Raw genomic sequence first — 26,698 nt, 5'->3', positions numbered from 1 at the left:
GTCTCCTCATAACTTTTATGTGAGGACTAGAACTTATTATTGACATTATGATTCTCTCATCAGCTTAATCATATAATCATTAAACATTAGTCTGAATCCCACCTAACAAAATTGAATATAGTTATAACAACCAGTGACACACACGCAGAAATGTAAGCTGTTAACCAGCCTGCGGCCCTGTCAACAAGTATAAGTGGTCGTACACAAACACATCAGTACACACAACTACTTTTTGTTATTGTACCAAATGTGACAATCATGTCAATCATATTGTCCAGTCGTCCTGCAGGACAACATTAGTGCAATGATTGAAACTACCTAACTACTACTTGTAATGAAACTACCAGAAACTTCCCATCAGCCAGGGCGAGTAATCCTCCGCTTAAATGTCCCTGTGACGTCATCGCTGTTGGCTACACAACCAGAAAGAAACACAATCCTCCCGTTAAACCAAACATGGACTTCCTGACTGCTAGTGTGTATGATGACCCGGGGCAGGTGTGATGTGACTCCGCTCACTGTGATTTGGTAACTGGAGAACTAAGTTTGCACCGTCACTTTGGATATAAATAGCTTTACTGAAAGCGACGCAGGGACAGAAGGAATCCCATCACAACAGAGGGGGGAGGGCTCGCTCTGACTGTGTATACATAGAGCATACTGACACACAGAGCAGACCAGACACACTGAGCCTACAGATAAAGCAGTACAGAGGGAGCCACTGGCTGCACACAACTCAGTTTGTCATACGAGAGGAAGAAGCCAGAGTTTATTGTATATAGACATGGGTATGCATGGATCCAAGTCTCAGAAACAAGCACAGGTCCTGATGCTGGGCCTGGACGGATCAGGAAAAACTACCCTGCTCTACAAACTGAAGTACAACGAGAGCGTGGTGACGGTGCCGACCGTGGGCTTCAACGTGGAGACGCTAGAGACAGACAGGAGCAGCCCGGGCCTGACGGTGTGGGACATCGGGGGCCAGAGGAAGATGAGGCCCCACTGGAGGCATCACTACACTGACACAGCCGGACTGGTGTTTGTGGTGGACAGCTGGGACCAGAAGAGGCTGGACGAGACACGCAAGGAACTTCATCGGGTAACTTTTGATACTTAAGTACATTTAACATCAGATACTGACGTCATAACTTGTTTGAATTGGAAGCCATTCAAATAAAAAAATGTCCACTGCACATACACAGAGATTAACTTGGGAAGCAGGAGACTTTTGAAATGGAAAATATTTGCATTGTGCAAAGATGCTGGGTGTTTTTAGTGAGGGAGATGCAGTGATTTAAATATTATTTCACTGGGTAGCAACCATTTCAAACACCAAATTTTATTCAAAGCAGAGCACTTTTACATGTCTGGAGTGGAGCTTTAATAAACAGCTTATGGCAGCGGTTCCCAAATTGGGATCTGGAGGGTAACCACACTGTAAAACCTGACAAAGTGATCTCAGTGACAACAAATTGAGGAAACCAATTACCTCAAACTTACATAGTAAAACAGACTAATACGTTTGAGTTGTTAAAACTTTTTTTTAGCTCGTACAACTCAAACGTAATAGTCTGCTTTACTTGGTAACCCAGAGGTCACTATAACTCCATCCATAAGTAACACAATGACAGGATGTATGATTATTTTGCTTACCAGATGGGGTCCTTGATGTGAAAAAGTACCAACTATAACTCTGTATACAATTTTAAATGAATGATTAATAACACTGTATAATACAGCTGTAATCACATGTCATGATTATACACATGAACATCGTCTATTTAATCAGGAAGACAAATTGAGGTCAAGATCATTTACAAGTCCAGAATAAAATGAGATCAAACAAACTGAATGAAATGATGATGAAAATGAAAAAGAAATATCCTTGGTGCAGGTTTAAAAGATAATGAAAAAATACAACCATGTTATCTAAAACTCATCAGAACTCACGACGACACGTTGACCTTGAAGGCATCGTTCTTGAGCTCGGAAATAGCACTTAGTCAGTTTCAGCCCGAGCTTTCAGCAGTACATCATGTCCCTCATCAACATACTCATTTGCCCTGTATAGTGATATATAAATATATAAATGAATACATGCTTTATTAAATAAATGAAGCAATATAATAAATAAATACATCACATTTAATTAAACTGTTTCAATCACTCATTCCTTTTGTTTTTACCAGTAGGAGGCGTCATTATACACAAATACATGAATAAAAACTAAAAATGTCCTTATCTCTGTTTAATACTGCATTACAGTGTGTTATAAACCATATATTGTGTGTTTGTACTAATTCCTTATAAAAAGGGTTCATTTAAAGTGCTCCCCTCATGGGATGTGTAGCAAACACAGTACCTTAAAGCAGTGGACAGGTTCACTCACTGCAAAAACTTAATTCACTTGTTATTCACTCTGTTTCCTGTTTATCAGGTCCTGAGGTACGAGAGTCTCAGAGGAGTTCCTCTCGTGGTCCTCGCCAACAAACAGGACCTTCAGGGAGCTCTCAGCCCAGAAGCTCTCTGCCTGAAACTGGACCTGAGGAGAGTGTGCGAGGGCCGGGCGTGGTTCATCCAGCCCTGCTCAGCCACCACCGGCATGGGACTGGAGGAGGGTTTCAGGAGGACGGTCTATCTGATGAAGACTCCGTTGAAACAGACTCAAGAGGACATCAAGGTTAAGATGAGGTCAAAGGGCTTCAGTTTCACAGCGGTGAAGCAAGTTCTGCTCTGCAACCGATGAGAGATGAATATTCATTCATTCGTACGGTGTGTAGGATTGCTTCTCACCTGCCTGTGTGAGGGCCTCATTGTGTCACGATCAGATGAGGAGGTGATGACAAAAGGGATGATGTGATCACAGCTTTAATCTCTGTGGCAGAGAGAACTTTCACTCAATCCTGGTGAAGACAAAGTGTCTCTGAACCACGGTGATAACCCATCAGGAGGTTGTGAGTAATCTTGGATTATGTGGATTATTTTGAGAAAACAGCCGAGGTTGATGTGAGTCACTCGAGACAATTCAGTCTGATATAGAAACATGCTGTAACTGGATAACTGGCTGTTTGTTTGGCCAACTTGCTGTGGCTCAGAGAAATGTTCTCAGTCGTGAATGATCCGTTTTCTTTATTTCTTTATAAAATATAAAGATTTCTTGTTATGTGCTTACTTTTTCATTGCCACTGTATTCATTTATTTATTTGGAAAACACTGCCAGTGTCGTCTCACAATGTGTTAAACTGAATGAAGGTCAAATGTGTCTAAAGCACGTCTGTTGAATCTGTTTTGAGGGTCATGCTGGTCCTGTTTCACTGTTGTTTTGTCTTTTTGTTAAGATGAAATAAAGTTGTTAGTCAAATCAAATGTGTATCCTCTAAAGTTATTGTGTTTTCAGTACAATATTCCCTCTTTGTTGTACTTGTGTTACAAGGAACATCTGCGCACAGAAACAAAAAAAGGTTTAGCTATAAACATTGCCTGACAATGAAGTTTCAACTCAGCAAAAATCTATTTCTTGTACCGTAATCCTGCCTTTATATTATTGATAGTTTAATATACATTGAAACGTGACTTGCGCCTGAGCGACACTTGATTTTTGGGGCAGATGTCGATATTAGGGAGTAATAATTGTGCTTATTGATACGTAAATTTTCTGCTATGCACTCAGTTTTTACATAATCCGTAAAAAGGGGGTTATCAAACATTTGGGACAAAAGATATGTAACACACGCAGGTTGTTTTACAGTTTGACAATAAATTTTATTGTCTAAAGTGCCTTCAGCACACAGAAATAAGTACAATCCAACATCACACTCATTGCTGTACTTGCTCACAGGTACCAGCCAACCCATTAAGATCCAAACATTATTCCCTGAGAGTAATCTTGATACTCTGGAGCTGCACCAAAAGTTACTGGGGTCTGTTCTGGGCTGAGACCCGTCCTCCATCCAAGTTTCGAGGGAGTACATTCAGCAGTTTCTGTGTATGCCTGTTGACAAACCAACCAATATATATATATATTTTTCTTCATCTTTTCTTTGGCTTTTAACACCATATAGGGTGTTGATTTTATGATTTTATTTGTTTACGTGCATATTTTTATCTTCTACGGGCAGTGCTTTTTATTTTATTTTATTATTTTGTATTACTTTTATCTTTTTATTGTGCACTTCATCTATTTATTGTGTTTTTATCTTGTTGTGCAGCACTTTGGAAAACCCTGTGTTTGTTAAAATCGTGCTATGTAAATAAAGTGGATTGGATTATTCTATAGTTTATTCTGTGACATATCTGAATTTTTATTTTGTGTTTTGTGAACATTTTTAGGTTCCCAAAAATAATGCGACACATTTCATATGACTCTTATTGCATAGCCTGTGCAAATAGGCCCCTATTGCATATATGCACCTATATCCTAACATGCCTAACTCATTTTGAGTAGTGTATATTTATCTATACATGTTAAATATTTAAACTAGTACTATCTAGTAAAATTCAAACTCATAATTGTTATATTTTCAATATTAATGAGGTAATAATACATACTCAGACATACGTATTTTTTCCATAAAGGTCCCCAGAACACTGTTTGAAGCTGGAGAGGTGGCGGGGTCCGCCACATATAAACTCCATCTATCTCTCCTGCGTGTAGATGACGGATATTTACCTGTTATTGAACATAAAGATGAAGGCTCAGTTTGTAAGTAGTTGTGTGTCGCGCCCTGCAGATGGATGTTCACCGTGAAGCCAATGAGCGCGGAGGGGATTTCCCCACCCTTCCTCTACGCAGAGAGGCTGCCCTCCACCACCGGCATTCCCAGTATGCACCGCGGACAGACCAGCAAAAAATAGTCCGTTCGCGAAAGGCTGAGAAAAGGGAACCAGAAAAAGGGTAGCTACACGAGCTAAATCCACGAGTTTAACTGTATTTAACGGAACCAGAACCGCTACCATGGCCGACAACGAGAAACTGGACAACCAGCGGCTGAAGAATTTCAAGAATAAGGGCCGTGATTTGGAGGTAAAAGTTGTTCTGGTCGGTGTCGAGGATCTCCTCTTTTCCTCGGCGCCGCCGCTCTGTTCACAGCCAGCTTCGCCTCTTGGCTTCCTTGTGACGTCGTTTCTAATTTCCACCATCGGGAACTTTGTACCTAAAAGCCTCGGCCAGGGCCCCTTCGCAGATCGCCACTTTTAGATGGCGGGCCTTGGCAGGGCGATTCCCCCTTGGGTTTCTCTGGTTTCGTTACGCCATGAGACCGCGCTGGTTATAAAACATGTCAGAGAAGCTAGGCAGAGTTCATCATCGCCTCCGCTGGATGTGCTCTGCTAGCTCGCTGCTAGCAAGGCCCACGGGGGATATGCTAGCTAGCTGAACTGAAGCATATCGTCCACCGGATCGGTTTAGCTCGATGTGCTAGCTTGTGAACACGTTTAATGTATATCTGAAAGTTAATATATTTCACCTCCAGGTTAGCATAGGGTGATATATGCCAGATTGACATGCTAACATAGCGGCAAATTAGCATTATTTTGATACTGCAGTTAGCTAACCTGCGTGTTAGCTTGCATGCTAGCTGCCGTTAAGCTCGGTGGTTGGGCTTGGTGGTGCTGGTGGCTGCAGTTCCACCCATCCCCCGTCTTTATCATCAAAAACAATGGCGGAAACCAGTTAGCCTCTTAGCCGACCAGTTACATTGATCTTTTAAACTGTGGCGCAGTGTTAAAATAGCATTCAGTGGTTTACTAATGTTACACATGCTTAGAGAACCAGGTTAACGCGACCAGCTAGTTAACACGATCACATGACATGATAGATCAAAGCTACACGTTAGCTAACACTGGCTCACTAAGTTACCAGATGACACACAGGGCAGCTCGGCGTGCCTCTGCTTCATTAACGTGTGGGGACGGTGTTGTTTTCAGGCGGGCTCTCTCTGAAGATGCATGTGAGCAGGATATACCCACACATCCTGTTTGACAAGTAGTTGCTGTTGCAAGCTAGGCCTCAACACATGAGCTGTCTGGCCTTGCAACCTGTTAATAACTTAAGCTATCATCGTCGTGGTGGAGGTGGTCTGACACAAGCAAACATCTACTCTCTAACTGCACCAGTCTGCTCATAAGCCCTGTGCTCAGTTGCCAGTTTATTAGGTACAACCAGCTTAAACTAACGCAATGACTGCAATAAACTACCTTCATGTAGGTCAAGATTGCAGAACAGTTTGAAACTGTCCCAGAGAGGTGTTGATGCATCGTTGTGGTGCTGCATTAAAGATATTTTTCCAGATCATGTATAGCAATGCTTGTAGACTAAATATTAGACACCATCTTCATGTTATTTAAATTTGAATCAGCAGTACAAATTACAGTTTCTAATGTGAACCTCAAATCAGCGACCAAACCTTTATTTCCACCAAAAACTGAGCATTGTAATCTTCATGAAGTGATTATATTACATCATAAAGGTTAGATTGACTTGTATGGGTGAGAACATGCTGAAAAATGGTACATATGCAAGAATACCAGGATTGTCTTGCATAACTAATGCTGATTCATATCAGGCCAGGCTCGTATCAACTGTGTTTTGGTGCTGTCATATGCAGCATGTGGGCGGTTGACTTATTGCTACCGGCACAGATGATACTGCTGATCAGCTCCGGTCGCACAAACTGGATCCTGATCTCGGGCTGTGCCCAAATTTAATGTTGTGTCACTCTCCTGGGCAGAGGCAGGTTGGGATTCCTCGTTGTATAATGTTGATGCTCTATCTCGCCCACAGACTATGAGAAGACAGAGGACTGAAGTAGTGGTGGAGCTCAGAAAGGTAAAAAACATTTGTTTTATGTTGTGCTGTCAACTTCCAACGCCGATTACGAGTTTATCTGCAGTTTCACATTGAATAAATGTACTGAAAGATGCTCAGTGTTTTCCCTGTTGTCATGAATTTCTGCTGGTAAACTGACCAATCTGTTCCCTCCACCGCAGAACAAAAGAGATGAGCACCTTCTGAAGAGGAGAAACGTGCCCCACGAGGACATCTGTGAGGACTCTGATGTCGACGGAGATTTCAGATCGGTACGCTCAACAGTTTAAGTCTCAGAAGCCGTCCCTTCACGTGCGCACACATCAGACCTACGTATTTTAGGCTAACAACGTCACAAAAAGTAGGCCGATCCAGAATCCCGCCATCACTTAAAGGGGCTCTACATTGGGTGGCATTGCTGGATTAAAATGGCCACTCAGCAGTTCAGAAATTCAATCACAGTAGTGGTATTGAGAGGGCTGACTCGAAATGGGCTGCTTAGCAATATATCAACAATGACATGCTGCTGTGAGTCACAGCAAGACATTAGAGAGGCTTTTATAGAAAAGCGCGTGGGCCAATCAAGTTTAAATACTTAACAAACCGATGACCGCTATGACTGTTTTCAGTCGGTCAGGAACAACACTGATTGCGTTGCCTTGAGGAAATTTGTTCTTCCAGTCGTTGCCCTTTTATGAAATGAAGAGTTTGGGCCTGGTGAGCTTGTTAGTCTATATTTGCCCTATTCTGACGTGTCGGATGTTTCACAGATCCTCACTTCCCCTCAGTTTTCTTTTGTTTTCCCGTCACCACTGTTTTTAATTTCCCTAAGTTAAAGTCATCTTTAATCTTCCACCACAGCCATGGAATGTAAATACTTCAATATAAATCTGCTGCAGTGCACTTTTGTATGCACGGTTGTGCTTGAATCTTTTAAATGTTTTTAATTTCCCCTGGTTTCCACCGTCCCACAATTTGAGGGTGCACAAGTCACCGGATGTAGACCGATGGTATAAACCTGCCATTGGGCGCCTGTTTCAGGCAGCATTCTCTCACCTCACGCTATCAGTCTGTTTCATGTTTTCAAAATCTCCTTCACTGCAGGAAATGACATCCCCGGAGCTAGCAGCCTACACACTGAAAACGGCAGGGTACCCTACAACTAATCTGGTCATTAATAGTACAAAACTAAACAAGTTAGCAGCTACTACCTTTTCTTAATGAAGATTTAGCCATTCAATGCCGGGGTTCGCCTCCCTACATGCAAAACAAGTTCCCCCTGCGCCATTTTGCAGTGGCACTGTTGCTGCATCCTCGGTTTAGCGCAGCCCAAGTCAATTGTAATTGTTTATAAGAAAATACAAACTAGTCGGAGGGTTTTCCCCCCCAGTACCAGAATGCTAATAAACGCAGTCAAACCTCTCTCAACAGCTAACACAATCTCATGGAGATGGGTGTAGGGCTTTGTGAGACTAAGGGTGGACTGGAAATCAGCTGCAACTGCTGGCTATCGGAGGCTTCAGTCAACTTTATTTATTAGGACCCTCAGTCATAGCAGGTCCTTGATAGAAAGTGATACTCAGAGGCAGCCTACACTGAGCTCTGAACCCCCTGCAGAGGGCGTCAGGTGAGCGAGCCAGTTGGCAAATTATCATGTCGAATGCTGGCCTGCACGTCGTCCAGCCTGCTGACTGTTACACCACACTGGTTCGAGAGAGAATGCAAGTCACTACATTGTTCTGGTGGCATTTCCCAATCCTCAGCCTCCCCTCACTGTTCTCCGTGGTGCTCTGCTGACTTTCCTTCCTGTTTTGTCAACTTCACATTCAAAAGAAATTTTTAGGAGTGACTGTTTTTAATTCAAAGAAAGCGGCCGACAGATGTTTGCTCAGCTGTGTTTGTTGCTGCCAGGGTATTCACTCTTCAGGGTATTCAGATGGCTTTTTGGCTCCTTCTGTTCTTGCCCAACCACCAGTTTACATTTCACCTGTTACTGATCATCTCGCAGCTCTTAACAGTGCATACTATATTTATTACAAATGTGTGACTTTGCAAATCTTTTCTTTTTCAGCAAAACACCTCCCTTGAAGCAATAGTACAAGTAAGTTGGCCATCTGATTTATTTTTCCTCTTTGTCATTCACCCCGTCTTATGGGCAGCGTATATTATGCAACAGAATTAAACCCTTATCCTCCGAATTAAACTCGGCGTTGTGCATGACTTGTTCTTTCAGAACGCCACCAGTGATAACCAGGGCATCCAGCTGAGTGCTGTCCAGGCTGCCAGGTAACAACACACACCCTCGCACTCGTTTACACCAGCAATTGGGCCAATAATTGAATATTGTTTATCGTCTGTGTGTAAACATTTAGCGTCACATTTCTCATGTTGTAATATTGATGTTCGTGCTTCTAAGTGTGTTAAATTAAGTTCGTTTTGGCTGGTGTCAAAGCTGTCAATCAAACGCTGGCGTGGACTAAACAACCGGACCGAGACCACATGAGAAATTCAGTCAGATGCTGGTTCAGTTCATGTTGTATGGTGTGAAATAGTGTTGGGCAATATGTTACATTTTCCAACTGGCCACTGTCAGCCCAACAACAAGTGATTGCAGATTATTTTTTTAAACACCGAAGCAAAATAAAAGTAAACATCGTCTTTCCACTGTTCCAACAGTCACCAACTCTGGTTTAGTCAGAATAATTCACAGACGTAGATGTGAAAATATTCTGGCTCTACGCACCGATTTCCCCTGCTGCATTGCTCTGCTGTGCTGCTGGGTTACCTCAAGACAACAACAAGAGTATTTCACTAAGCGGCTCTCCTCCCTCAGATGCTGACCATAATTTAGGATAATAAAATGATAAAAATTGCCCAATAAAAAAACCGCCGATGGACTTGACCAATCACTCTTCGCTATAGCTGTCCAAATCGCCCAACCTTGGTGTGAAAGATAAGTGGAATGACTCCAGGATTTAATGATGATGATTTTGAGCATGGCATCAAAAGACAGGCGACTGCTGAGCATGAAGTGTCATGGAGGCAATCTTATAAGCGAACTGTAACTGTGTAGCCCAAAATAAACTGAAATACAGATGTGAAAGTGACTGAGACGAATTAGTGAAATCTAACACAGCACCAGGCTTTCAGTACTCGAGAGGACATTTATAAAAAACATATATTGCTGAAGCACTTTATGACATCGAAAAGATGTATTGGTAGACGTCAAGACCATGCTGTCATGATTGTATGATTTCCCATACAAGCAAAACTAAATTTTCATGCTGCATCATATTAAAGTTTTATTTGCTCTGTAACAGTAGCAGATTGAAAATTATCCAGATCCTGTTCACGAGTCTATTTGCAAACCAGAGATTCTGCATTTTAAAGAGGTTCTGATTTAAAATGTATGGCCTCTTGCAAAATACAGTTTCAGTGTTGAAATATCAGGTGCTGACTTTAATTTTTTTCCAGCTTGGTTAGACAGCGGTGATTTACAGTAAGTCAGCCCTGTCTGATTAATGGGGATTGTAAATGGCACTGCAGCTCGGCAGTGCAGCCCTCCCTGATGACGGGTCAGGTGCAGCAATTCATGAAACTGGTTTCAGGATTGTTTTTGTGTTCTTGCCTTTCAATCATTCTTCCGTTTGAAGTCTACCCTGCAGCCATATCTTGACACTGAAGATGCCCTCTCGCTGTACCTGACGTTATATAATGTTGACGTTGGGTCATACACAGGTTGAAGTCTCCTGTTATTGCGCTCACTGAGATTGACTTTGTAGACAGTTCACATTCTTTAGCTGTTTCTGTGTGTGTGTCATTGGTTGGTCTTGTTGGTATGTGTGCGGATGAGTGTGTGAGTAATGGTCTTTTGTTTCCTCTCTGTTCTTGTAGGAAGTTGTTGTCCAGCGACCGTAACCCCCCCATAGATGACCTGATTAAATCTGGGATCCTTCCTATACTGGTGCACTGCCTGGACAGAGATGACAAGTAAGCAGGCTGTGATTCTGTTTCATTTTCGCGAATCACGCTTTTTCATGTGCGATAATTATAGTACAAGTTGGCCCTTTTTCCTCACCATGTTGCGTTCATGTACACTTCAAAGTTATGCAAATGAGGCAGCAGGGTTTAGGGCCAGCCTACTTCTGAACGGTGTAGCATTTATGTAAATGTGTTCCAGTTTTCACCTTCCAGGAACGGTAGAAATATAAATGAGTCATCAGCAGCATACTTTATACTGTGCGACGCCCCTGCCCAGTCACACTCACTTTTACTGCTTCCCTCACCCCTCTACAGCCCGTCTCTCCAGTTTGAGGCAGCCTGGGCTCTAACCAACATAGCGTCTGGTACCTCAGAGCAGACCCAAGCTGTGGTCCAGTCCAGTAAGTGACATTTTATCACAACATGTACCTTATTTCTCTTTCTTTCTCTTGATCTCTTTTTCTTTTATTGTCTTTTTTGAATGCTCCACTAACTGATTTTTGTTACTGGAACAGATACCTGTTGTATTTTCCATTAATCAAAGTCATTATTCAAATAATCTGTTCCAGGGATTGTTTGAAATGTTTTAAAACTGCAATTTTACTGTGTTTAGAGTCTTAACCTTTGCATAAATCTTTTGATTGTTTTTGTTGTGTCGCAGCTGTTGTGTTCTTATTTAATTACTTATTAAAAAATATATAGTTATTCTACATGTAATCATCGCCTAGTCAGGTGATTTTCAACAAGGTATAACAGGGTTTCTGCCAGAAAAGTTGTTAGGCCAGACGGCTCCTCAAATAAGAATAGCTGGCCAACCTTAAAAGTTAGTCCAGCTTGTTGCTAACTCCAGGGCTAACCATCTCCACTTTTAATCAGCAGTTGGCACGCAGGATGTGGTAAATTGGCCTGTGTCATGAGGAGTTGTAGCATTTATTCACAGACAAATAGCCCGAACTGTACAAACACGGCACTGCTACACTCACAGCTATACTGCAAACTTCATACTCACTGTGACAGACATGCTCAATCTGTCTCTCTGGACTGCAAAGGCTTTTATAACACATTTCAGTTTTAAAAAACATCTTTTAAAAATACATTTAAAAGAATTCCTTAATGCTTGGACTCGATGGGGAGTCTAAGTAGGCACGGCAGGCTGCCAGTGCTGCGATACGCTGGTGGAAACCTTGTTTAAGAACAACACAAAAATCACAATTGCAAATTCAACATACGAATGACAAATGGAAATGTGCTCACATACACTATCAATATTTTCTTGAATTATTTGGATGGTCACTTTTCTTAGTTTTAACTTGGCAGAAACATATTATGAAATTATATTATGAATTATCTTGTGGGTGCTGCCTCCAAAAAATTTAATGAATTAAAATAGCAATAATAATATTAAAAGCCTAATATAAATTGGGCCTTGCAGTTTTTTTAAACAAATACAATCAGTTTTCTGTGTAACAATGTTTTTAAAAAAAAAAATTTCCACTTGTTAAAATTGCCTTTGTGACATTTTCTTTCTAAAAGAGCTGCCTGCTTCTCCATCTTGATTTTTGCGGTGCAAACATTCAGAAGTTGTAATCAATCACATTAGATGGCAGCAAGCTGGACCATAAGGCAATTTGAATACTTAAATCAGAACATCACCATCAGAGTCTTTAATTAATTATGCAGGCTTAACGGCAGAGTTTAAATATCTCTGGCCTTGAATGAGGCATATTTCCTTCATTTGAGCTCTCTGTGGTTACATTAGCGTTTTTAAAGATCTGATTATAACGATCTGCTCCCTCTTCACATCTTGTCTTATTCTTGGCATGTTTAGTGGCTGGATTGTATTTAGTGCAAACCTGATCAGGAGTCTTGATCTGTTCAATTGGTCATTAAATGTGTGTGATCAGATGATTAACATCGTCTTTAATGATGATGATGATTTACACCGTTCTGTTTCCTTTGTGTAGATGCTGTGCCGCTCTTCCTGAGGCTGCTTCACTCTCCCCACCAGAACGTCTGCGAACAGGCCGTCTGGGCCCTGGGCAACATCATAGGTAAGTTGTGGTTGGTGTCAAACAGGTGTATCAGAAATGAATACAGTCAGTCCCAAGAAGACATTTGTTTCATCTTTGTGTGCTCTCTTCAGGTGATGGCCCTCAGTGCAGAGACTATGTGATCAGCTTGGGTGTGGTCAAGCCCCTGCTTTCCTTCATCAGTCCCTCCATCCCCATCACCTTCCTCCGCAATGTCACCTGGGTCATGGTCAATCTGTGCCGCCACAAGGACCCTCCACCACCCATGGAGACGATCCAGGAGGTGTGTATGTGTGTAGATGAGTAAGCGGTGCCTGGTAACAATGCTTTTTATAGAACGAGGCATCATGTCGGTGTTAATCAATAGAGATTACATGTGCAGATGTGGGATTTTGGATTGAAAACGGTGTCTTTTAAGAAGAAAAATAGTTGTGAACTTTGGACAGTATGTATGATCTCTTCTTATCTTAAGGCCTGATGGTAAATGCAGAGGAAAGCGGGACAAAACTAAACAAAACCTCTCTAAAATCTGGCTTTTGTCTTCAATGGTAAAGAGTACAATCTGCATTCATCCCTGTGTCAAATGACTTTGCAAAAGTCGTGCGTATTGATGGGCTCCATCCAAGTAGCGCCCGAACATTGTTTGGTCAGAAATGAGTCGCAGGTATTAAAGAGTGCAGGATCATGCTGCCATCTAGATTAAGCCGTTAAAGATCATATAGAAACACTGTTAATGTTTTTGTTGTCATTTTTCTCCTCAGATCCTGCCGGCTCTCTGTGTTCTGATCCACCACACTGATGTCAGTGTAAGTACATTTTTTCTATTCCAGTTTTTAAGTAGGCTGTGGTATCTTGACCTTACTCACCCATTACCGTTATATTCCTGCACAATCTTAAGAACATTTACGAGACGGAAAATGTATTCATGAGTTTTTCCTCTTTGCTGCCTCCAGATCTTGGTAGACACGGTGTGGGCTCTGTCTTATCTGACGGACGCTGGGAACGAGCAGATCCAAATGGTCATCGACTCCGGCATCGTCCCTCATCTGGTACCTCTGCTCAGTCACCAGGAGGTCAAAGTTCAGGTATGATTTGAAAACCTTATAAGTAATGTGTAAAGCCAGAAATGGATTATAACCTGGCAGTCTACAGAAGTTGTTTATATCAGGATCAAAAGATGAGGATGATAAAGGGAATTCAAATTTTACAAGTCTGTATGCCAGTACTGCCACAAGAATATGGAGTGAAACTGAAGTTCTCTGGACTGTAACTTTAAATGTTGCTCAAATATTGGTAAATTTAAATTTCATTTTGTCTGTCTCTACATCCAGACTGCTGCCCTGAGAGCTGTTGGGAACATAGTGACTGGCACAGATGAACAGACCCAGGTGGTGCTCAACTGTGACGCTCTCAGCCACTTCCCCGCACTCCTCACGCACCCGAAGGAGAAAATCAACAAGGTAATGATACACACTCTGTTCTCTTCCTCCTCCCACGCTCATACTCTCACCCCCTGTTGTTCTGAAATTGCTGCAGGAAGTGCCAACTGGAAGTGATGAAATCAGAGACTCGCTGCTCGTATGAATGCTGTGTGAAAGGTATAGACGGGACAGACAGCTAGTTGTAGCAATTCACAACATGGAGCATCGCGTGGATGAAGAAGATGAAGAGGACCCCGGTAGCTGGCTGCTTTAGTTAGTGAGATAGATTGGGGGGTGGGAGGAGGGTTGTCCGTGTGCCTGTGATTTGAATGTGTTATACCACGGGTTGGTGGCCAGAGGGTGCTGAAGACCCTGTGTCTCTGCTGATATCGGAGTGCATCTGAGCCCAGTCACTTAAAAATGAGGCCCCTCTCTTGTGGCCTGGGCGATGATTAGAGCCTCAACACCGCCCCTGCCCCGCCCACAGCGCTCTGTCTCGGCCAGAGGTCAAACGTTCAGTATGGACCTCTGGATTCTGATCCAGTTCAGATGCAGAAACTCAACTTTGACAAGTGTTTTAGCCCTCAAGAAGAGTCATGTTTCATTCAGAACAAAGGTCTCTAACAGTCAAATGAACCTGGCTTCTTCAGTTAGAACCTGCATACTTTCACCTACGTGGTGCAGCTGCCTATATCCTCCAAACTGTCACTGACAACTTGTATTTGTGCTTTCTGTCCTGTAGGAGGCAGTGTGGTTCCTGTCCAACATCACAGCAGGCAACCAGCAGCAGGTGCAGGCCGTCATCGACGCCAAGCTAGTCCCCATGATCATTCACCTGCTCGACAAGGTGTGTATCAGTCCCTCTTTGTATTAATCTTTAAGTGCAATTGGATCATGTCAGACTATTTTTGGAGAGCGTATAGAGAAAAGATGGAATTCTCACTTTGAATGCATACTTTTGTTTTGTTAGGGCGACTTTGGCACTCAGAAGGAAGCCGCCTGGGCCATCAGCAACCTAACAATAAGTGGAAGAAAAGATCAGGTAAGGCTCTTCTGAACTATATCACTTTTTACTCTCGCTCACTGTGCTCTGCCAGCTGTGGGCTTAAATTTGCTTCCACCTACTCTTTCCTCAACAACAATTACCATGTGACTTTCTTTTTTTCTTACAAAATCACATAATTTATCTTTGATTAAAAGAATGAAAAACAAACAGACATTTTTATGAGAATGAAATTGAGTCATCAAAAACAACTTTCTTGTCCGTTTTATATAATTGACTGTCATTAACTTAATGTTTTGTGCTCTATAATTAGTCTTCACTTGAGATTCATTGTTGAACTAAAATGATTGAATTCAGCCAAGAAAGTTACATCAGCAAAGACTGCAACATATCAAACCCTCTGTTGATGAATGGTTCCTTCCCTCTCCAACAAGTCAAGTCACTGATATTCCTCGTTGTCTCTCTGCTCACCTACAGGTGGCACACCTGATTGAGAAGCAAGTGATCCCTCCCTTCTGCAACCTGCTGACAGTGAAGGACGCCCAGGTCGTTCAGGTGGTTCTCGATGGCCTCAGCAATATCCTCAAGATGGCAGATGATGAGGCCGAAACGATTGCTAACCTTATTGAGGAATGCGGAGGTGAGTTCTCTCTGCACTGCATCGATGTTTTATCATGTTTAAATATAGATAGATAAATAGATCGACTGGTGTTAAAATGTTTTTCTTCTTTGTTCCTCAGGGTTGGAAAAAGTGGAGCAACTGCAGAACCATGAAAATGAAGATATCTACAAATTGGCATACGAAATTATTGATCAATTCTTCTCATCTGACGATGTAAGTTAAGAATATCTGTCCTACGGTGGATATTTGTGTTTCAGTAGTATTACTGTGTTGTAATGCTTAAAGTTAAGAGTGGTAACACGTTTCAATACTTTGTTAACGCCCTGTTGCTTCATTGCTTCGCTCAGATCGATGAAGACACCAGCCTGGTCCCAGAGGCCATCCAGGGCGGAACTTACGGCTTTAACTCAGCCAACGTGCCAGCCGAGGGATTCCAGTTCTAGACGTCATCTGGGGTATTCTGGAGTTTTGTTCACGATGCAGCACTCTGTTCAACATAAAAAAATTAGGAGAGAAAGAGCGAAAGAGAGCGAGAGTGTGAGAAATTTGATCCATTGTGCTTGGCTCGTGGGATCCATGGCTGCATCTTATCTGAGAGAAAAATGTGTGGATTTCATTTGGCATTCCAGGGGAACCAGCCCAAATGAAGTTTGAGATGGCGAGTGGGTGCGAGTGAGAATGAGTGGCTACATGTTGCAAAAAAGCAAAACATCTACATCGAACGGTTGAGAGACATGCCGACATAACTTCTGTGTTATTGGAGCTGTCGTCTTCGGAAAACTACTTCAAATGACAACAAAAAAACTTGATGTCTGCCCGGGGAGAACCAAGGACATCCAAAAATAAGAAATCAAGAGATCTTGAAATATTACTACACAACAAAATACAGAAATGAATATAACTTTAATTATGAACTGAGATGAACCATGAACCATCACAATTCTGCGGTCCTCCGACTTGAGAGGGCGCCACCCTCGATGTGCCCCTCCCCCAATCGGCCACGCTATCAGACATGTGTGTGAATGGACCCATTGTGTATGAATGTCTGGACTCAGTGCTGAGGAGCCAGGTTCATCTCCTCCAACGAAAAAAACGCCCCCAACAGGGCACCATCCTCTCCCCCTGGTGGGCGGGGCCAGGAGTCCGGCTGCGCGTGTCGCATGTGCGAGAGAATGGACGGATGAGTTGTGTGTGCTTGGCTGCGTGCGTGACTGGGAGTATGCGAGACTGGGTGAGAACGCATGCAGAGACGGGGGAAAAAAAACAACAAATCTAACAACATCTGAAGAGAAGCAAAAATTGAGAAACGCAACAATGAGGTTAGCAAAAGTTTCAGGAAAGAAATTCTGCCTTTGAAAGAGGCTGATCCTCAAATCCCTGAAAGGAAGAACTTTGGATATGGAAAAAAAAAAAAAAATCATCGTCATCACAAGGATTCTTTTTTTGTTTTGAATTATTGTTAAGTTAGTATTAATTGACACTGGACAATGCTATTGGCAGGTGTGGAGCAGCAGTGCATTGTATTAAGATGCATTTGGTGGCTTTTGGGCTTTTCTTTTTGCCTCCAGTGTGTTCCTTTTTATGATATTTTTTATTTTCAGCTTTTAGTTTCCTTGCTTCTGTAAAGGTGATTGACGACGATCGTATTCCAACCTTCACGCCAGAACCCTAACCTACGCACCAGACATGGGCTTGATGCTGTGAAATTTCTGACACCATCACTATAATCAACCAAATGACCTGTTCCTCCCCCCCTTGTGACACTTCATTAATTTTCCTTCAATTTACAGCAAAATCACTGCTTTTGCAGTATTGTTGCCATAGCTTTGACTTATCACCAAGGGAGAAGAGAACAATGGCCATTTCACGTAGGATTGTGAATCATAACCTTTGCATGTACTAAACTATAGCACAGTTATTTTTTAGGGTATTTTAGTTTCCTTAGGCTGTGGATACAGTGTAATTTTTATTTTAAGTAAAACTGTGCTTAAATGTTACATGTTTCCCCTTCCCTTACCCCTCACTAGTGTCCGATTTGCTGAATAATCTATGGTTTTGCACATGTACTGCAAAGTGAGGCCTGAAGTCTTTCTGAAGGTGTGTTGGTTGGTTTCATAGGTTTCGACCTGCCAACAACCTCTACAATATGCATCACTCAACCACAATCTTTGTTGTCTTTCTAGAGTAATCCAATGATGCTTTTTAGTGATACTTGAGAAAATAATGACTTTATTTCAGGAGCAGCAGTAATGAATCTGCTAATGTATCTCAGCTAGACTAAGAGGAGATTTAACCTCCCTTTTCTCAAGGTCAAAGGGTCTCCCACATGTCAGACTGGAGTTGTCCTAAGTGGGTTCTCCTGAATAATAAATAAACCCATGAACAAGTTTGCTGTACCTTTAGTACCTTGCAGAGTCCTTAGCCCCATATTCCTCTTTCCTCTTATACCAGCTAGGTGTACAAGCTTACCCTTGCCCATTTTTTGTGTTAACTTCAAACACTGTAGTAAATGATTACACATTGTGCTCATACACCTTCTGTTGAACATAGGGGTATTTTTTTTTTTTTTGCAGCATTCCTTGTTAGCAAACATGTGGTTTCAGATCTAAAATTATGACATGGAAGGAATAAAAAGGTGGTTTGCCCAAAAAAAAACCTTTTTGGGAGATAGGCTACAGGATAGGTTGTCTTCGAGAAAAATAAATAGTGAAACCCAAATCAGGAGACTGTGTGTGTGTGTGGTCTGTTGTGAAGAAGTGGTGTGATTTAATCTTTTTACGTTTATTTTCCTCTTTTTTAAAAAATCCTGTAAAACAGCCAAGTGCCGTTGTTTCTGAGCTTTAATTCAAATCTAGAAAACGCGGGTCCTGATTGGTCAGGGAGACCGTTTACCCGCATGCGTAGTACGCGCATTAAAAATGATGCGTTCGCGACTAATGGAAATGTAAGGGTTAGGACATGGGCGCAGTTAATTTCATACGACTTATATTTACTAGTTTAAAATAAGAGAGGGCATGGCAAAACGTATGCGCACATCCCCTTTATTTGTGAAAGGAAGCCGTTTTAAACAACTTGAATTTTAATATACAACCTTGCAAAAGGCTCTTCTTTCCGATTTTCTACACGTGCATTTGAATGTGCTGTGAGAGTTAAGAATGTTTCGTATTTCCACCTCCAGTTTTACGGAGAGCACTTGAATGCAGCACAAGAAGGAACAGGAAATGAAAGCTCTGTTTTGGACAGACCATGGATAACTAGGGACAGACGCTTTTGCTCAGACGGTGAGTTTTGACTGAACACTTGTCGCTCAAAACATCCTTTTAAAGCGTGTTCGTTTTGTCTTAACGAAAAGTTAATAAAACGCACTACAACTAGTGTTGCAAGTGTTGTGAGAAAGTAGCTACAACTGCTGCAATGTAGCTAACGTCACGTTATTGGTATTTGGGAGTGTCGAGTTAGTTACAAATAAAAGATAAAGATGACAATTTATCATGTGGACACTACGTTTCCCCGTATTTCTGCTCCATGAACCGATAAATTGAGTTTATTTGCTCGTCAAACTGCGTAAGATAACAGTCACCGTGAACTGTCTTTAACTTGAAACATAAATTATAGCTAGGTTAGCTAAAAACCTGCCCTGCTAACGTCGCGAAAGTGAATAAAGAAAGGTGCCCAGCTCTAAATGTACCATCACATGTGCATATGACGACTTTATAATGTGTGTTACTGATGCTGATCGGTCCCTAGCAGGACACCTGTTACCTGTTTGAATCTGGGCGCCTTATTGGCTGCAGTGACGGCCCCGTGCATGGATCAGGTTCAGGGGACAGTTGCACAACTGAACAACAGCCTGTCCTGACCACAAAGTGTGTGTCTGTGCATGTGTGTGTTGTTGGGGCTGGGTGGGTGTGCTGGCAGAACGCCTCCTATTGTCGCTGCGGGGCTGGCTGTAACCAGAGGAGAGAGCACACACACACACACACACACACACACACACACACACACACAACTGATCCTCTAATATGAGCTGAGCTGGTTTTTGGCTGCTCTCTTGTTTTTCAGGATCTACTCTTCCACACATGCTGGTTAGATTTAGTTGAATCCCTATTAGTTAAGCATCCCGATACCAATAGTATTATACTTATAATACACCCTGGGAATGTTATTAGGTACACCTGTACTATCTTATATAATCCAAAACAAATGTTCTGACATAAAGCTCCATGTTCAGATTTCTTTTGACACTGTCAGAGGTTTTTAGGGATGATAACATAACCAATAGTTTCACATTTTTGTATTTTAAAAAGTAGAGCCCGACCGATATATCAGCTGGCCGATAATGGCCTATCACAGATATATCTGAACCGCCTATACGTTCGTCAGATATGTGCCGATATAAAAACTTTCTATTAAGGGCCCCTCGTCTTCGAGCTGGAAAGGTGCTGATGACGTCTTTTTACTGGCCGAGGCGATAATATTCTCTGTATTTTTGTCGCCTGCAGATCATGTCATGCACCCACATCCTCTTTGCTCTCAAGTCAAATAAAAAAACAATGGATAGTAAATCACAGATGGGTCTGTGTTAATCATACAGCGGCGGGTGTCAAGACATTGTTGTCATAGAGACTAGACGCACGTGCATTACATTTTGAGTGAAGTCCTTTATACAATAAAGTTTTTATTGTTAAACTGTGAGATATTTTTCCTCCATCACATATTTTACTGCAAAAAATGTGCGTATATTTGCGGATATATCAATTTCTACTGCCAAATATCAGTATCGTGCAGCCTGTAATTACAATGCAGAAAAATATGCTTGGGATAATTTATAACACTTAAGTTCCCTGTGAAGTTCACACAGTGCGTTCAGGGTACTGGTGTCATTTTAGACAATAAAGTTTATTATTGAACTGTAAACTATCCTGCCTCCATATCTTTATCGCCAGTGTTTGAGGGATTCTTGCCAAAAACGTGTGTAAATCAGCTGCTATATTGATGTCGACATTTTTTTCCTGCCTAGTTTCATTATTGGAATTGGCCCCAAAAGGCTGAGATGTAGTGAGCAAAGACGGATGATTTAATATTCCACCTCCTCTCTGAACCCTTGTAGAACATTTATTGCAAATTACAATCAAGCTGTCTCCCTCTGCGGCTCTTCTTCTTCTCCTTTCTTTTCTTGTTCGTCTTCTGTGTTTATCGGTGCATCTCAAACAAACTTTCAAGGAGCAAACAACCACCTACTGGATCAGAGTCAAGTCCATAAAAGCAAAATGGCTTCATATTATTGACTGTTCATCAGATGGGATTTCACAGATACTGATAAGTAGTCGAGAATTAATCGGTCGTGCATCCCTGAGGTTTTAATTCAATAACGTAACGTGATGTTTTAGTAGTGACGTCGCGGTGGTGCTACTCAGCTGCATTATGTTCAGAGTTGTTTGTAATATTCTGCCTCACATGTCCGTAAAAAGAGAAACATCTCATGATCTGTTACCTCATACAGGGAAGAATTTATGACAGAGCTGTTGTATTGGATCACAATTGATTGTTTATAACACTGGTGCGCTGACAGTCACTGGCTGGAGGACTGGGGATGGAAATGAAAAATGGGTTTTACACCGCCATGAAAATGCCACACCCGAGTGTAGTAGTGTAAACTAAATTAGGACAGCGACTTAAAATTATTTTCATTATTTAATCTGCTGTATATTTTCTTAATTAGTCATTTCCTCCATTTTTTGTTGGATGGAGGATGGGTCTCGGCCCAGAACAGACTCCATTTACTTTTGCTGTGGGTCCAGATAAAGGGATGGATCCTGGATTTAGTCCTTACTTTCTTTTACACTGTGAAAGAGTGTTTTTTTAGGGGGGCATGTTTGTTAATTTCTCAAGGAATAATCCATGGATCTTGATGAAAAATCAGGCGTATTTCGGCTTTAGGCTGTTATCTATGAATGAGTACAAAAGGGGACTGTTGGGCCTTGGCAGAGGTATGCGCTCTACTGAGAGCCATTCTAGTTTCTCAGTTTATCATTCGTCTATAAAATATCAGAAAATAAGGTAAACACCTATTTTATATCCGAGCGAACATCCAATCCCAAAGGTATTCACTCCACTGTCATATATGACAAAAAAGAAAGCATCAAATCATTACACACATGAGAAGCTGGAACCTTCAAGTGTTGCCTGGAAAATGAGTGAAACACTTAATTGATTGTCTAAATAGTTGTTGATCAATATGCTATTGATTGACACTCTAAACTCGATCACCTTCTGTCCCATTTTCTTCAGTAGTCACCAGGTTATAGTCACAGTTGTAGCAAGTTTAAGTGTTTTGCTCAACAGGTGCATGACAAAGCTTTTCATCCATCCTGCTGTCCTGCCAGATCTTCTTCTTCCTAAACCTTCAGCCCTGAGCCTGGACTCTAGTCCTCACAATGGACAACCTGGAGGAGGACCTGACGTGCTCCGTGTGTTACTCTCTGTTCTCTGACCCGCGAGTCCTGCCGTGCTCACACACCTTCTGTAAGACCTGCCTGGACAACTTGCTCCAGGCATCAGCCAACTATTCCATCTGGCGTCCGCTCCGCCTGCCGCTAAAGTGCCCCAACTGTCGCAGCGTGGTGGAGCTGCCCCCGACGGGCGTAGACGCTCTGCCCACCAACGTATGTCTGCGGGCCATCATTGAGAAAGTAGGAGAGAATCACTGTGAAATTAATGCGAACAGATCAGTCTGAAATCCTTTTAATGGACCATACAGTGCTACTTCACTTTGTGCTCGTCTGTCTTGCATGTGTGTTCGCTGTCAGTACCAGAGTGACAGTGAGCCGCGACCCCCGTCCTGTCAGGAGCACCACAGGCAGCCTCTGAACATGTACTGCATCCAGGATCGGCAGCTGATCTGCGGGCTGTGTTTGACAGTCGGACAGCACCAGGGCCACCCCATAGATGATCTGCAGGCGGCGTTCATCAGAGAAAAACAGACTCCATCGCTACTGCTGGCCAGACTCTCTGAGCGGAGATGGGCACAGGTGGGGGGTCCAGTGTTAAGTTGAGTGTCCAATTAATGTAAATCATGTTCCTGTTGTGCTGACTGCCCTCTCCTCGTCTCCCTGTGTCAGGTGTGTGAGCTGGCGGAGCAGCTGGAGCAGGAGAAGGCCCGCTGTGAGGGTCTGGTGAGGCAGGACCAACAGGAGGTCAATCAGTTCTTTCAGACACTGGAGGAGGCGCTGGCCAGGAAGAAACAGGCCTACCTGGAGGCCCTGGATAAAGCCGGGGCGGAGGTGTCCCGAGCTTACGACCCTCTCATCCACAAAGTAAAGGAGCTACAGGTGTGTGTCAGGGCTCATCAACGATTTACATCAAGGTCACAAATTTAGTTGGTGATCCTTGGTGGCATGGACAGGTAATGACGGCAAATGACACATTTTTGGGTGGTTGAACTCCAGGTGCTGGTGGTGCTGGTGATGCTCCACTCTCATGAAACGTGCTCATTGTGGGGATTGACCGATAATCAATATTTGAAACCAATATACATTTGCAGTAAAAATGTAAATGTTTGTGTCAAAATGTAATAAAAACAGTAATGGAAAAAGGTACTAGGTACTATATTTCAGGAATTTTGAAGTACTCATATTTACTTAACATTTTACTCCACTACATTTATTTATCTTATTGATCATTTTAGTTACTAGTAACTTGTATACATACGGATGGTGGAGATGGATAAGATTACCATCTTTATGACTTAATTTTCCAGCGTTTGCATCACCGCATGACCCAGAAGACCATTGTAAGATGTTGTCAGAGTTGGTTGCAGACTCCTGCAAAAATCACATCATCCTTTTTATATTTGAAAATGAAAATGAAATGCAGAAATTACCATTCCCTCAAAAAATCATTACCCATTAAATCCTGTGTTACAATTTCTGTCAAAATAATAGCAATAAAAAACATCATATTGTTCATCCCTAGTCTGGTATATTTATTTTCATTATTGTTTAGTCAATAAAATGTCAGGAAATGTTGAAAATGAAAATATTCATCACAAGTTCCCAGATAATATATAATATTCAGTTCTGTTATAAAATTTAACAAAATGGAGGTCGCAGGAACAAACAAATGTCTGCTGTTTCTGCTGAAGATGTGGCATTAACAATTAATATTGATTGTCCATTAATTTTCTGTTGATTGATCAATCGACTAATATTTTCAGCGTTCCTCGGTACTGATAACAATCTTGTGTCCTGCAGGAGGAACAGTTGGACCTGGTGTCGTTGGGTTCGTCAGTAGACGAGGAGGACTCGCCGCTGGTCTTCCTGGAGAAGGTGCACATGTTAAGAGAGCGGGTGGAGGAGTTCATTACGACCCCTCTGCCCTCGGTGATCAACCTCTCCGTCACGCCGCGGGCAGCAGAGTACCTCCAGCAGCACTGGCCTGCTGTGACCATCGGGGGCCTGGAGGAAGCGCCCGTCCCTAAGGTGTGCTGCTGTGCCAGATGTGGCAGCGTGGAGGCTTGTGTGGAGACCGAAGCTGGGAGGGATCAGACCGACCTGTGGTGCGAGCTGCGGCCAACTTTTTCTGTGGTGCTGCTGGGGCTGCTGCTGCTGCTGGCGGCGCTGTGGTACAACCCGGTCGGAGGGGCATCACTCGGTTTCTCTCTCGTGTCTCGGTTCAGTCAGTTAATCCACGGCCTGAGCAGCGAAATGATCACATCTGTCTGGGACACGGCAGAGTCGGCGTACGCAGTGATGGAGGCTGCTGTAGAGAGATGGAGCTCTCACCTCTCGTCAGTGGGTGAAAAGGCTTTTCAGCAGCTGGCTGCCTTATTTAAAACTCTGACATCCCACTGAAGAGACCAGAGTGGAACGTTTTATTTAGAAGTCGACAAAGTCTCACATATTCCTGTAAAGGAAAAAAATCCACCCTCTCAAACACCTGCTGTTTATGATTTTGCATTCCTGGGCCCATTTTAATGTTTTATCCAAAACAGTCATCTGAGGGTGGATTTTTCCCTCAAGCCTCACTTCAAAGATTCCCAGAAGTCCTATGCAGACCTATGGAAAGCTTCGGCTTTCCACGCCTGAGAACTGCACAGAAAAATACCGTTATCAAGTAGTTGATATAAAAATAAATCGAGCACAGTCAATGTAGCCATCAGTCTTTTTTATATATCGAATGTTTGAGTGTATTATTTTATGATCAAACTATCTAAACAATAAAACACACGTACCAAACACTAATAAAACACTGTATATTAAGGCGTGCACAAAGCAAAGTAGAAATGTATGCAACTGTTAAACTGGTGCCTCGACACTCTTAAGTCACCTCTCCCATCATGCAATGGGACATTTCAGTAGCTTTCCCGTTGTGTCAGAGAGCCCAGGACAGCAGTATAGCTGCACATGTATCTCCTTACACAGGACTGTTTACAGTACGTGAACTTTAGAGTCCGGTGAGTGGAACCAGACACACACCTGCCTCTGGCCTGACTCACAATCCGCAGGTTGTGTTGCAGTGCTGCACAACTCCGAGTGGCTCCATTACTGTGCCTTTAACCGCCATGCCTTTAACTCTCCAATGCAACAGCCTTATTGTAGTGAACTGCGATCCAATCCACCAGGATAACACTCCGGTTAGTCTATTTCAAAACTTGGAAAAAAGCTTTATCAGTGCACTCCACAAACGCTTTATTTCATTTAGTTTCTTTTATTTGTGAGATATCAATGTGCTGCATACCTAAATGTTACATGCCTATAATATATGGATGTTTTGATGAATGTCAGTGATTTTCTAGCAAATTTTGTCACCCAGCCATGTTATAGTGGTTGTTTTTTTCTTTTCCTTCTCAGTTCCTGTATTTTTAAAAAAATGTCATAATAAATGTGATTGTTTTATTTTGTAGTATTCATTTTTAAAAGCCAGGTTTTCTACAAAGAGACAGGGTACACATCAGTTAATGGTGTGGTATGTCTCAAAGTGGTGCAGTGAGCTCAGTTCACTGAACTGTCTCTGTGGTGTGAAATATATCATCCGAGCCATCACATGACCTCAGAGCAGATCTACACCTGTGTTCACGCATGAGATAGATCATGACCGTTTGTGCCGGTCCTGGGCAATTTGTTTTAAAATAATTATTTTACATATGGCCTGTAGAGGTGCTCATTTGTGCATCATCAATGCTTTTACTTACTATCTGTTTGGCTGGTTTGATCAATTTGGACACTTGAGGCAAGTCACTACTACTACTTAAGGTGAAAGTTTAAACAGAAAACATCTTTCTCATAAGTCAGGAGCATTGGAGAGGGACGAGTCGACCAAAAGTTGCAAACAAACTCCCACACACCATCTTTGTTCCTGGACCTTTATCAGACAAAAAGTTTTTTAGCATGAGGAGCCCTGCATTGTAGTCAAGGTCACCTAAACCAAGTCGTGACCAGGAACATGCAAACCATAGGTAGTCATGAAATTGATCCAGAATGTCAGTATTTGCATAAAAACACCCATAGAATGAAAACTCCTTTCATTCACCTCTTATTGCCATGTGCCGTTACAAATGTCTGGGTATGATAATCACTAAAGGCATTACAGCGGTGAGAATATTACTTTGTTTTCTATGAGCAAACAAATGTGCCCTTGAAGGAGCTGAAATCAACGGAACCATTTTTATCTAACACTCCCTTTCCATGTTTTACCGTTGACATACTGTTTTGTGCAAGCGTCAGGTTTTCTGTGACTCGTCTTTCCACAGAAACCATTTTAAGTACAGATTGTATGAAACAATACAGTGATATCCCTGCAGTTGTGGTCTTGACTGGTCTTTAAATAAATTCCAGA

At 42.3% G+C, this 26,698-nt stretch overlaps 3 protein-coding genes across 3 annotated transcripts; all 3 read left to right on the top strand.

Moving 5' to 3' along the window:
* Nucleotides 1-658: 658 nt before the first annotated feature.
* On the top strand, nucleotides 659-3,358 carry LOC311256179 (ADP-ribosylation factor-like protein 14). Its single transcript, XM_084351029.1, has 2 exons — nucleotides 659-1,099; nucleotides 2,438-3,358. Exons 1-2 carry the CDS (start codon nucleotides 785-787, stop codon nucleotides 2,744-2,746), a joined length of 624 nt encoding a protein of 207 aa, XP_084207155.1. The 5' UTR covers nucleotides 659-784; the 3' UTR covers nucleotides 2,747-3,358.
* Nucleotides 3,359-4,785: 1,427 nt separating this feature from the next.
* On the top strand, nucleotides 4,786-18,586 carry kpna4 (karyopherin alpha 4 (importin alpha 3)). The gene is made up of 17 exons (XM_084350713.1): nucleotides 4,786-5,023; nucleotides 6,782-6,826; nucleotides 6,988-7,077; nucleotides 8,877-8,906; nucleotides 9,039-9,091; nucleotides 10,700-10,795; nucleotides 11,102-11,187; nucleotides 12,751-12,837; nucleotides 12,930-13,099; nucleotides 13,578-13,622; nucleotides 13,770-13,901; nucleotides 14,148-14,276; nucleotides 14,980-15,084; nucleotides 15,208-15,279; nucleotides 15,718-15,880; nucleotides 15,981-16,075; nucleotides 16,210-18,586. Exons 1-17 carry the CDS (start codon nucleotides 4,955-4,957, stop codon nucleotides 16,303-16,305), a joined length of 1,563 nt encoding a protein of 520 aa, XP_084206839.1. The 5' UTR covers nucleotides 4,786-4,954; the 3' UTR covers nucleotides 16,306-18,586.
* Nucleotides 18,587-18,718: 132 nt separating this feature from the next.
* trim59 (tripartite motif containing 59) lies at nucleotides 18,719-25,758 on the top strand. Its single transcript, XM_084350714.1, has 5 exons — nucleotides 18,719-19,143; nucleotides 22,249-22,554; nucleotides 22,672-22,893; nucleotides 22,984-23,193; nucleotides 24,115-25,758. The coding sequence occupies exons 2-5, from the start codon at nucleotides 22,300-22,302 to the stop codon at nucleotides 24,712-24,714; spliced, it is 1,287 nt and encodes a 428-aa protein (XP_084206840.1). The 5' UTR covers nucleotides 18,719-19,143; nucleotides 22,249-22,299; the 3' UTR covers nucleotides 24,715-25,758.
* The last annotated feature ends 940 nt before the right edge of the window (nucleotides 25,759-26,698 follow it).

This window comes from Pagrus pagrus, assembly GCF_965226575.1.
Source record: "Pagrus pagrus genome assembly, chromosome: 4".
Lineage (NCBI taxonomy): Eukaryota > Metazoa > Chordata > Actinopteri > Spariformes > Sparidae > Pagrus > Pagrus pagrus.
This window is presented reverse-complemented; position numbering and strand designations above follow the sequence as displayed.

Bases quoted from the DNA above. Each gene is read 5' to 3' on its own strand.
- kpna4 (XM_084350713.1), top strand. From the start codon at position 4,955: ATGGCCGACAACGAGAAACTGGACAACCAGCGGCTGAAGAATTTCAAG. The intron at 9,092-10,699 runs GTAACAACACAC...CTGTTCTTGTAG, and splicing joins AGTGCTGTCCAGGCTGCCAG to GAAGTTGTTGTCCAGCGACC. The intron at 13,902-14,147 runs GTATGATTTGAA...CTCTACATCCAG, and splicing joins ACCAGGAGGTCAAAGTTCAG to ACTGCTGCCCTGAGAGCTGT.
- LOC311256179 (XM_084351029.1), top strand. From the start codon at position 785: ATGGGTATGCATGGATCCAAGTCTCAGAAACAAGCACAGGTCCTGATG. The intron at 1,100-2,437 runs GTAACTTTTGAT...CCTGTTTATCAG, and splicing joins CACGCAAGGAACTTCATCGG to GTCCTGAGGTACGAGAGTCT.
- trim59 (XM_084350714.1), top strand. From the start codon at position 22,300: ATGGACAACCTGGAGGAGGACCTGACGTGCTCCGTGTGTTACTCTCTG. The intron at 22,555-22,671 runs GTAGGAGAGAAT...GTTCGCTGTCAG, and splicing joins TGCGGGCCATCATTGAGAAA to TACCAGAGTGACAGTGAGCC. The intron at 22,894-22,983 runs GTGGGGGGTCCA...TCCCTGTGTCAG, and splicing joins CTGAGCGGAGATGGGCACAG to GTGTGTGAGCTGGCGGAGCA.